At 46.3% G+C, this 12,427-nt stretch overlaps 1 protein-coding gene across 1 annotated transcript; it reads right to left on the bottom strand.

The window, feature by feature from the left end:
• Positions 1 to 2,205: 2,205 nt before the first annotated feature.
• LOC133066320 (pregnancy-associated glycoprotein 1-like) lies at positions 2,206 to 10,963 on the bottom strand. The gene is made up of 9 exons (XM_061157281.1): positions 10,863 to 10,963; positions 9,645 to 9,795; positions 8,550 to 8,667; positions 8,332 to 8,450; positions 6,941 to 7,134; positions 5,904 to 6,020; positions 4,239 to 4,380; positions 4,053 to 4,151; positions 2,206 to 2,355 (listed from the first exon to the last, which is right to left on the bottom strand). The coding sequence occupies exons 1-9, from the start codon at positions 10,961 to 10,963 to the stop codon at positions 2,206 to 2,208; spliced, it is 1,191 nt and encodes a 396-aa protein (XP_061013264.1).
• Positions 10,964 to 12,427: the final 1,464 nt, after the last annotated feature.

The raw sequence follows: 12,427 nt of genomic DNA, 5'->3' as shown, positions 1-12,427 counted from the left end.
TATTAATTAGGGTTCTATGTTGGTCTTTATTGAGTGAAAAAGGAACAGGAGAGCTCTCATCAGGCAACACAAAGATCCACAACAGGTCGAACAAGGACAACAGCAAGACGGGGAGGATACAGGGTGGGGTAGAGGCTGGGGTCAACCTGGAGGGTCCCTTGTAGCCTGAACAGCCTTGCATTTCAGGTCTTCTCCTCATGACCTGGTCATGGGTGGGATCACCCATAATGGCTCCCGGCAGAGTACCAGATCACCTTACCTGTCTCTTGAACAGTCTGTATGTAGACAAAAAAGTGGCAGTTAGAATCAGACACGAAACAACTGAAAGATTTAAAATTGGGAATGGAGCGTGACAAGGTGTACATTGTCACTCCCTTTATTTAACTTCTATGTAGGATACATCATTCAATATGCTGGACTACATAAATCCCAAGCTGGAATCAAGATTGCTGGGTATCAACATCCACAGATATGAAGATGACACCTCGCTAATGGCAGAGAGCAAAGAACTAAAATCTCTTGATGAGGAGAGGAGATGCAAAAATTGCCTTAAATCTCAACATTCAAAAACTATTCACAAAAAAATACTCAACATTCAATGCATCCAGTCCCACCACTTCAAGGCATATAAATGAGGAAATATGAAAACAATGGCAGATCTTATTTTCTTGGGCTCCAAAATCACTATGGACCTTGACTGCAACCACAAAATTAAAACACACTTGCTCCTTGGAAGGAAGAAAGGCTATGAAAAACCAGGATGGTGTATTAAAAGCAGAGATTCACTTCGCTACAGAGGTCTGTAGTGGCAAAACTATGATTTTTCCAGTAATCACGTATAGATGTGCTATCTGAAACATAAGAAAGGGTGAATGGTAAAAAACTGAGCTTTTGACTGTGGTGCTTCAGAAGATTTTTGAGAGTCCCTTATACAAGGAGATAAAACCAGTCAATAGGAAAGGAAATCAACTTCTGACCCCTGATGTCTCAGCTGAGGCATCTACTGACGGCCTCCAGGTGGAAAGCACGGGTGCTTCCACTGCAAAATTGCCTAACCGGGGCAGCTTCAAGCAAAGAATTTGTAGCTCCACCCCCAGAGGAAGCTCAGAAAGGCTGAAGGCTCTGTGTACCCTGGGCCCCCGATACCTGCATTGTATTCTCCCCAGCAGCATTGGAGGCCAAGGAAGGGGCATTCTGGTCCCTGGGGGAGGGGGATGCCTCAGGGATCCACTGGGGCCATCACTTACCAAGTAGGACTGGCAAGGACAGAGTAGGCATATGTGGCAGAGAGCTGGTGACTGGGGTGTGGGAACAAGAGGGAACCAGCTCTGCAGGAACTACCTCACCCAAACTCCCCGGGAGGAGAAGCCCAGTGATAAGATCATCTGAGATGGGACGAAGAGAGTCTATTTCATTACCCCTTAGAATTCCTCTGAATGAGGAGGTGGTGGAGTTGGTGGGTCATCACGAACTCTTCCATGGCCTAGACCATCCCCCAGTGGCTATCTTTGGGGCTGCCTCTCCCCAGCTTCAGTTATGTAGTTCTGGAGGAAACTGAGAATCTTGTGTGCTGCTGGGTCAGGGCCAATGATCATGTAAAGCCAAACATAGGACCCCATGACCCTGCCAGGATCTGGGCCTGTACAGGTGATCTGAGGTGGGTCATTCAGAGAACACCATTGAACTCTAATATCTCTGAGCTTCTTTCCTTACTAGGTTGTGCCTTGTGGATATAAAACCCTAGGACAGGCAGCTTGGACTCCCTCACTAGGTGTAGAAGCCTTAAGGAAGAAAGTTGTCAGCTAAGATCATCAAAGAAGAGGGAAGGGAAAGAGTGAGGGTGAGAAAGACAGAACTCATGACTTCTGATTTCTTGGGTCCAGTCACTGAAATCTTTGTATTTGCTCTGATTCTTGTGTCCTGGACTCCTAGAATCATTTCAGTGAGTTTCCCTTTTCCTTGAAGCCAGTTGGAGTTGGGCTCCTCTCAATTTTGATTCAGACTTGGTTCTAGATCCTTCACTCCCAAGCAGAGAGGCACCCACTTGTTTCAGCACCATTATGAGTGAAACACTTCATTCTTTACTGAGAATAGGGTGTGTAGACCACCAAATTCAGTTTATCAGCATCCTGGGCAGGAGTGCCCTAAGTGTGAGTGAATGTGTGTTAGGAGTGGCCTTAATGATTCCTGAATCACTCCAAGGGTTTACACTGCCGGTGCCAGGCCAATCCTGTCATTTCCTCGATCATAAACCGAGAAGTACTGCCTCAGGAAGACGTCACCCAGGATCCAGGTCTCTGCAGATGCACCTGCTGGGTTCGCTTCAAAGTTGATAAAGCAGTCGCCGCTAGAATCCTGGGGGAGCAGAGACACACATCAGTCAGCCTGAGTCCTTATCAGCGACTCCCCCCAATATCCAGACTGAGCAGCGTTCTTGGTTTTATTTCCCTCTTTTGGTAAGTTCAAGTGGTTTTATGAGCTTCACGGCATGTGAGAGTTCATCCAAAGCCAAAAAGGGCCCATACATGTGGCTGCCATGAGGAAGGGTGTGGTGAGTGGAGGTCTGGGAGTTCAGGAAACAGTGGAATGATAAACAACAAAGTCCTACTGTAGAGAGTAAGGAACTATATTCAATATCCAGTGATAAACCACATGAAAGAGAATAAGAAAAAGAATATATATATTTTTATGTGTATAACTGGGTCACATTTCTGTGCAGCAGAACTTAAGGTGACACTGAAGATCAGCCATCCTTCAATATAATTTTTAGAAAAGAACAAGCATGTCCCCTGGTTCTCCTCACTCCCTGTTTCTTTCCTTCTGTCTCCTGCTCCTTGTTTTCTCTACAGATAATGCAGGTTCTCCTCCAGCATCCCCAAAATCCAAACTTTATTAAAAAACTTTATTTTGTATTGGAATATAGCTGATTAACAATTTTCTGAGTTTCAGATGGACAAAAAATGGACTCAATTGTATTTATCTATGTATCCTGGTCCCAAAAATACCCCTCCCATCCAGGCTGTCATAAAACTGAGTGGAGTTCCCTGTGCTACACAGTAGCTCATTGTTGGTTATCTATCTTAAATATAGCAGTGCCCAAAACACGTTCTTGAAAACTTAACTCAGGAACTCTGGGAAGCGTCCTTCAGGCCACACTCACCCTCTTTGGTCACTCCGGGCTTGATTGGGTAACTTACTCTGGTTCCCCATTCCCACCGGTCAGTCCGTAGCCCTCATCACCCTTAGTAAGTCCCCAGTGCCCCAGTGCAGAGCACCTTGGAATGCCATTTTCATGGAATCCAGTGCAGTGTTGCCTAGAACCAAGCAACCCTCCATGTGGCTCCATGAGTTTGTGGTTTTAAAATTCCTGAAATTCCCTCTGTTCCTCAAAGCCTTCTCTGAGCCCATCAGCCTGCTATGTACACCCACAGGGGGCTGGCATGAAGCCTCCACCCTGTGACGGGGTGAGCAGTCACTATGAGCCCTTTATTCACCTTAGTATCCAACATCCCCACAGAGGGGTCAGGTACCCCAATTCACAAAGGGGGCACCTGGCCAGAGCAAGAGGAAGAAGCAGCCGAGATCTAGGCTGACCATGTACTTTATCATCCAAAGCAGGAAAACTTTGAGAAGGGAAGGGAGACTGTTAATTTATGATGGAGCATCACACTGGGATTGTTCCCAGCCATTCACCTTGTAACATGGCCTATTTCAGGGACTGCTAGCGGTGACTTTCATGTTCATGCACCTAAGGCTTCATATTGAACTGAAGCTCTCTGAGGACTGAGGGCCTCAGTGTTCCCCTCGCCTTGTGACTCCCACCATGCCAGCATGGTGTGGCGTCTCCACATTTATTTCAGGATGATCAGTGTCCCAGACGGCCCTTTACTCTCAGGTAGTTGGTTTTGTGGGAGGCACTGGCCCAGCCACAAGGCTCAGAAGCATCTGCAATGGTGTGACATGGCCTGCAGAGGGCGCCTTCCTCCCAGCAGCAGCCCAGGGGATCCTGTAAGCTCCAGTTTTAGAAACAACTCTCAGTATTGTCCCCTCACCTTGATGGCGTAGGCTTGAGCTGGCAGTGGGTAGTCGATGCCTTTGATGGTGAAGTCAATAGAGGGCAGGGTATTGACCAGAGAACAGGAAACATAGTGCTGTTAGAGAGAGAGGGAGAGAGGTTGGCCCTGGAGATCTTTGTTGTGTGTGGATACTGGGAGTGACCCTGGGGCTTGAACTTTCACCTCGGAACCCCGTGGCTTGGCACCGAGGAACCTCATGATCTTATTGACTAGTTTTCTTGGGCCAAGGATCGCTGATGCCCCGGTGTCCACAAGGGCCTGACAGCCGCCATAACAAGCAACAGTCTGTCCTTCCATGGAGATGCTGAGAGAACAGTGGAACAAAGAGGGCACTGAGGTCACTCTGAGTCTCCCCAGAGCTGCTCCCTTCCTGACTGTCTCCTAAACAGCCCTTTGTCTCTTGCCCTGACTCTCTTCATCTGCTCTCGACACGGCACCTCCCTTGACATGCTTGAATGCAGTACTTGAATACACCAGGATATTTTGTACCTTGACACAAGCTGGCCTTCCTTCCTAGAAGACTCCCCTCCCCTTTGACTAGCAAATGACTTCTCATCTTCCAAATTCCAGCTTAATTGTCATGGATTCAGGGAAGTCTTTCCTGCGGTGTTTATCAGTCTCCTGTCTTTGTCACTCTCTGTAGACCCTTCCCCACGACTAGCATGTACCAAAATCACAATTCACTAAGTGTGTGTGTCATTTCTGTGCATCTGCCTTCTTAGATGTGAGGGCGAGTTTTATTCTCACTGCCTCCCTGAAGTGCCTGGCACACAGTGGAGGCCCAATGTTTGTCTGTTCCATGAGTGAATGAAGACTGTGAAAATAATGAGGAACATCTAGAGAGCTGTATCTGGTAGGGAACAAATAATGGGTGGAACACAGAGTGAAGATGGAGATTCACAGGGGCAGCAGATTCTCATAGTGGAGGGAGAGAGGGGCTCCTCTGGGAGAGGGTGTCTCCCATCACTGCTCCTACAACCAGCTCAGACCCTGAGATCCTGGCCAGGAAATACATAATTAGCCCAGGGAAACTCCAAAAGAGAGGTCAGCTTTTGTCTGAGGGTATCACACAGATTCCTATCAGTTATTGCCTCGTCCTCAGGTCACTCCTGGATCCCACCTTTCTGATTCTTTCACTTATAGCCCCTGCCCAACTCTCTGCCCAGGGATGTGGGCTGTCTTTTTTATTAGTTGCTTTCACGTCTTATGACTGCAGCCAACTCTCTCCACTGCTGGGTAGCTTCTGCATAAGGAGACCAGTTTTCCTCATTTGCTGAGGACTTTCCCTGTTTGTAAACTGAGACTTATCTGTACTGAGAACTTCCTTGGTCCAAGGTAGCCATGGACAGTTGGTCATCTTATCATACTGCTGTCCAGGCTGGTGAAATTCTCCCTGATCCTGTTCACCACAATGCAGAGTCCTCTGACCATGCTCCCTGCCTCACAGGTCAGCGGGTGCAAGGCTCTCCCAGCTGCACAGACCTCTCTGGACCCAGTGAGGATCCTGGTCAGAGCCCTAGTCAGGAGGCCTGGGATTATGAACCCATGGGCTGTTTGTGTATCTATGTGCTTGTGTGTTTCTTTGTATGTGTCTCTGTGTGTGCTTCTGTGTCTCTGACTTGCTATGCATGTTTATATGTGTCTCTGTGTATGTGTATATGTGTCTGCTTGTGTGTTTCCATGTGTCTGTGTGTCTGTCTGTGTCATTGTGAGTGGTGTATATGTTTGTGTGACTATGTGTCTGAGAATCCATTTGTGAGTGTCTGCCTGTGTCCATGTGCAGATGTGGAGCATCCCTTGTGCTGCCGCTCAGAGGGAGAGGCTTACCGGTTCATGTGGACACGCCAGTCGCCCGCTTGGATCAATGGTACCCAGTTGAGCGCTCCCTGGTAGTAGGACTTATCTACCCCACCAAACATCACCACACTGCCCTCCGGCTTGCTCCTGTAGAGAGACGACAGCAGGGGTATCCTTGGAGGATGATAACAACAGCACTGTCTGAGAGCTTTGCTTCTCCACCCATCAAGGCCCTAATAAGGTCCTCATTGACAGATGCAGAAATCGAGGCTAGGAGTGATTGAGAACCAGACTGAGGTCAGTTACTCAGTAATGAGTGGCACAGAGGAGGTTGGAAGCTGAGTCACCTGGCTGGGCTCTACCCATTATATCTTCTGAAGATGCCCTGGACCTCCTGTGACCTGAGAGCTCAGACACCCTCAGAGGACAGGGTGCTGAAGCATTTTGGCTTTCCCCTTGTCTACTTTGTCATTTTTCCAGGAAATCAAGGCCTGGGAGTGCTAAGGGTGTGGGATCAGGTCACCCAGATTTGGCTCCACTAGCCTGTGACCTCTACTGTCCAAAGGGCCCCACACTCAGAAGGGACCCCACAACTGCTCTCCCTTCTTGAAATGCCTAATGTTTCTTGAACAAGGGTCCTACACTTTTTGTGTCTGTTCTACAATTTTGTTTTTCACTGGCTTTTGCAATTTGGGTCACTGGTACTGGGCTCACAGTGAAATGCTAATGAGGAAGGAAAGCTACCCACCATCCTTCTCCTTCCTTATCAAATTCATAAGGAAATCCTAATGCCTTTTCCTTCCACTTGTTTCCTGTTGCCTCTCATTAGTCTTCCTCCTGACTGATCCCCCTAGACCAAGTTACTGATCTTGAGCCCAGGAGCAGGGTTAAGTTCCAATAAATCGTTATTTCTAAAAGCAGGTGGTGAAGCCAGGTAGGTGCCTGGGGCCATAGTTACCTTGGGTTAGATTATCTCTCAGGATATTTCTTTATCAAGTGTTCTATATATTTCATGCAACTGAAATTACAGCTAATTTGGAGAAACTGTTTGTCCATCCCAGACTTACTTGCTCAAGTAGAAGGCAAAAACCGGCTCAGAAATGGCACCTTGATTCTTCAGGTTGTCAAAGATGGGGATGCCTCCAGTGAAAGATAAGTTGGGGTAGTTCAAGCCCAAGATGCCATCTAAAGGCATTCCTTCAAACCCAGATTGCTCCATGCTTAAACCAAATGGCTGGTCAGTACTTACAAGGTCCCCAATCTGTGGGAGAGAAGAGTGATCCCACTTACAGATACATGAAGTGGGGCTAGGACTGGGATGGGATGCATTGCCATTAGATCCTCAGAGAAGAATTGAGGCTGGGCTGTGTCTTCTGTGGACCTCACATGGTTAGACCAAACTGGGAGGGGAATTTGGGTTCCATTTGAGAGAGGCTATGAATTTTAAAACATCTGCCTCTCTGAAAGACACCAACTGAGTGAGTCAAATTGGCCTCGTGGCTTCTGTACAGGTGGGACAACCAAGAATCAGGCCAAGACCCATTGGTGCCCCCTTGTGGACAAAATGAGCCAAGAGCAAGGTGGTCTTCTCTTTGGCATCACTGTGACCTAATGACAGGAATGGACTGCTTTTTCTGTAAGGTTCTGTGGATTCTGCATCTGTCCAGGAAGACAGAAGCTGAAAACACAATCTTGCTTGCAGGGATCTATGAAATTACTGCCTGGGGAATTCACTTTTCGGGATATGTGTGTCTTTTTGTGAGTGTATATGAGAGAAAAAGAGAGAGGGGGGAACTACTCAAGTACTTTGGGGGAGGCAGGCCTTTAGTTTTGTTGGACTCTCAAAGGCCCCCTAGAGTGAGAACTCATTTATCAGGCCCCCTAACTTCTCAGGCCTCCAGTTTCCCAGTCTGGATACCTGAAGCCCTTGACTGCCCCGAGGGTCCCCAGATCAGTTTTATCCTTTCCCCAAACACCCCACAGCATCTTCAGTCCTGAAAAGCCAGCCGAGCTCCACTGTTTACCACATGCTTGTGCTCAGCAAGGCCCTTGCTGTCTGCACCTCAGTTTCCTCATGTCACATGAGCTAGTCAGAGAAACTGCTGTGTGGGGTTGTCAGGACTAAACCAGTTACCACCTGAAAGCGCCTGGAACAGTCGGAGAATATAAAAGCGGGTACCTTTTCCCCCTCTTCTCACTCCCAGAAAAATGAACCTTGAAGTTCTCATGGGCAGAGAAGCTTCAAGTCCCCATCTCAAGCCACTCTCTGGGTTAGCTAATCTGTGTGCTCGTGGGTCACCACGGGCACTGCCTCCCCAGGGACAGGATCCTGTGGGTAAGATGGCCAATATCTACAGGAGTTAGGCTAGGAAGTGTCCTGCCAGAAGGTCCTGCATCTGTTTTGCAAGCAGTGGTCACTCCATAGCCAGTCCTGACTCAGCATTTGTTACACTGTTACCCGAACGGTGTCACGACCAACAACTCCCTCAATGGTCCCAGAACCGTATATGATGCTGAAGGTCTTATTGGTGTGCCGGTAGGTGGAAGACTCATTATGTCTGAACATAACGTGTGAGGCTGCAGACACAAGAGATAAGTGTCATCAGGTGCCAAGGGTGCAAAACAGGGTGGCAGGGCAAGGGAAAGATGGTCCAGGTAAAGGGTGTCTGTACTCACAACAGGTTGGGCTGGTGCAAAGGATGGAGGGCACCCACAAGTCAGATGATGCTGTGTCAAAGAGAACCTGGAATTCCTGAGGGGGTGTTCCAATGGTGATGTTACCCACATAGAACATCTACAGGGACAAGGAGTGAGTGGGTTAGTGCAGAACTGGCTATCCTATATTCCCACACTCATGCCTCCCTCTGGATGTCACATATTTCTTGAGATCACTTTCTAACCACCATGCAGCTCACTGACGTTGGTCCCAGAGGGGCCTGCATTTTAAATGTTTTTCATGTACTACATGGTATGCAGGATATTGACTCTATGACCAGGTGTTGAAGTGGGACCTCCTGCATTGGAAGCACAGAGGCATAACCACTGGACCTCCAGGACCACTGGACACCCAGGGAAGTCCTGGCGCCTTCATTTGAGAAGCTCTGTAGTCTCTTCAAACCCAGCCTTAGCGCCCCCTTCTCCAGGAGGTCCTTCTTGATCAACCTCAGCCACTCCCTCTAAACTCAGAACACAACTAATCAACACCACACAGGTGACCCTTTCATTTGATGTCTATTTACTAATATGCCTATCTCTCAGGCTGGCATGAGTATTCTTGAAGACAAAATAAGCCCTTTTTCCAATCTAAAAGCAGTAACCACAGTGTTAGATACTTAAGGCTTTACACAGAATACGGGTTCAGTATCTTGTTACAGCTTTGGTTCTTGCCTTTGTGGAAACTGATTTCCTCGGCCTGGGGATTCGCAATTTCTTTGCCGTTGGTTCTACCATTTGATCAGTAGTGGTTCACTCTTCATCTGTAACTGACTGAGTCACTTATTTCAGAAGGAACAATCTCCCTCAAACTAATGACACATCTCTGACACAGAAATGGATATTTACCTGCTACCTGGGAATTGCCGGGCCGAGTCACAAAGACCAACAATTCAGGATGAGAGTGTGTTCTCTTCTGGGTGGGGTCCCTGTTTTCCAGTGTTTCTGCCTCCTGCAGGAACCCCAACCCCACATTCCACCTGGCATTTCCATATGAGCTGCGGTGCTAGGCTAGAGCGCCAGGGAGCGCTGTGGAGCACTATCCCCCCAAATACTCACATCCTCGAAGTTTCTCAGGGGGTGAGTAGCTATATTTGAGCCAGGAGAAGAAGTCTGGTACAGTCTGTAAGCATGTTCCTTCAGGAAATTGTTCAGCATATTTTTTTCACTGCGGGTTTTTCTCGTGAGCTTCACTCTCGTTAGAGGTATACTTTACCGAGCATTTGACAAAGAAAACAAAGAAGCTACAATTAGCTGTCAGTGTTCAGGTAAAACTGTTGGAGTGGCCCTGTGTATTTTCTAATCATTTTTATGAGGCACATTATTATCAGAATTTCATGCATATACCATGGCAAAGACAGGGTTGATTACAGGTTCTGTTCTGCAACCTGGGATAAGCCATATGACCCTGTGGAGTCTCAGTCTCCACCTTGGTAAAATGGTGGAATGTAGCAATACAAACCCTCCAAATAGAATATCTTGGGGATAACTGAAGTGATGGATATAAGGTACCTGATAAATAGGAAGTCTCAACAATGACAGGCATTTGCATTGCTGTTGCCATCCCACTGTATCCTTCTCATAGAACCTCAAGGAAGAGGTAGAAGGGGGACTCTTATGCTCTTTTACAAGGGAGCAATTTAAAATGCAAGATGTTACTGAGATTGCTGTGGTCACACTTCTTGTCCGATATAAAACTGTATATAAAACAGTATATCATTTTCCAAGTTGAAAGAGAAGAGGGAATTGAAAGAAGAATCCAGGAGATAGGGAATAAATGAGGGAAATTCAGAGGCTCGAGAAGGAAGAATGAGTCAAGTGAAAAATTAAAAGAAAACAACACAGAGAGGAATACACTCACAGAGACTTCCAAGGAGAAGGGGAGGTAAATGATAGTGATACAGAGATGCAGACATAGACATACACACACTGAAGTAGACAGGGAACAAAGAGGACATGTTGAATAAAATGTAGAAAAGTACTATTCCACAGGACCACACATACATCTGCATAGACTGTGCACTGAACAGTTGTAAGGAGTTGGATTTTCAATAGGTCATGACTGGACCCCAAGAGTTGTGCAACCATGCAAATCTACACCAAGACCCTTGGGATCCACAGTTCCTAAAGCAAGGTACTTATCAATAAGTAAGGGTTGAACTTTAAGACTGTCAGAGAAATATTCATTCCCATCTAAACCTGATGGGTTGAAGAATAATCAGATGAAAAGAAAAATCCGAGAAAGGAAGATCATGCATTTACAGTCCCCATACTTACTTGACTATGCACTCTGAGAAGGCCACCAGCCCAAGGAGCACAAGCCACTTCATGCTTCTTTCCTGGCTCCAAGTATTCAGGGAAGTTCGGGTTCTTAGCATATAGTGGTGATTGTGAGCTCCTAATTATATATGCTCTGCCATGCCCTAGTTTTCCCCTTTACGCCACTAATAGATCTGATAAAAACACAAAGCTTTTGATAAAATCTTTATCTTCCTCAGTGTCCTTGGTGAGTGGACTTTGAAGCTTCTCAGAATGCAGACAATTGAACTGTAATCTCTTCCTTGAATCTTGGCTGGAAAATCTAACTGATCTGCATGGACATCTAAGGAGACAGAGAACCTTGCCTACTTGGAGAAAAAACTGCTAAGAACATCATGAAAATGGTAACTAGGGGCCATACTCGACATTCATGGTTTCATGTCATTTTCTTAGTCAGTTCATGAGATATGCATTGCTGTCTTTGGTGGAGAGGAGATTGCTAGGAGGATATGTTGTCAAATGGCAGTGAAGACTTCAGGGACAGCCCAGGGACCCACAACTGGCCTTAGGTAGTGGGTCTAATGGCAAGGATCAGGGGCACTTCTGTCAGTCTGCATCAAAGTTTAGGGTAGAGTAGTAGCTCAATTGCATGGGTTTCAGTATTGGAAAAAATTCCATATTCATCCACAGATATTTTATATCATCCAACAAATGTACATGGAAGAACTGTGTGCTTGGTTCTGGGTTAAAGGCTTCAAAGTCAAAGATGATCAAGACAAAAGTAGTCTTTATCTTAAGAGAGCCAGCAATCTAGTTCTGACAAACTCATGGCCCCAGGAGGCAAGAGAAATAATAGTATGACTAGGTGGCCATGCTGGACCCTGACCCCTGGGAGCAGCCTTTCCTCCACTTCAACCATGCTGGCAGGCCGGTTGGCCATGTTTTCAAGAGAATCAGAAGTTTGGATATTTATGCACAATTTGCTGATTTTAATATTAGCAACTAATTTTGTTTTCCAAAAAAAAAAAAAAAAACATTGGGAATGAAATCTCCACAACGATGTGCTGGAATCAGCCTTTAGTTTCTGCAGGTTTTTATCTCTAGCCTAGACTTGGGAGTGCAGTGGTTACAGAGAGGAATTTAATTCAAGTTGGTTGATTTACAAAGAGACTGAATGCACACTGAACATGTTTGTTTCCTTTCTATTTATAAAGAAAGATCATTGGGGACACACAAACCAACAAATTTAACTGCTGAAGATACACTGATATATTTCTGATATAATTTCTCCCATAGGGTCTATACCATGAAATATTTTGTCTGTCAAAGCAAATATACAAAGAAATAATTTTGAAAGGGTCTTCCCAATCAAAGAAGACAAATCAGCTGTGGCAGACAAAGTAAAGACAATCGTGTTTAATGACTCATCCAGGACTCCCAGGGCCTATTCAGCATGAGATCTACCCATGCCTGTCCCTTGAATACAACAGGAGCCTCTCCTGTCGCCAGGTGTATGTAGGTGGGCCACTGGGTCTTAATCCTCATTTTTGCATATTGTTTAAATTCAGTTTTGCTGGTCAAAT

This window comes from Dama dama, chromosome 2 (assembly GCF_033118175.1).
Source record: "Dama dama isolate Ldn47 chromosome 2, ASM3311817v1, whole genome shotgun sequence".
Taxonomy (NCBI): Eukaryota; Metazoa; Chordata; class Mammalia; order Artiodactyla; family Cervidae; genus Dama; species Dama dama.
Note: the sequence above shows the minus strand (reverse complement) of the source record. Positions and strands in the feature narration are given on the sequence as shown.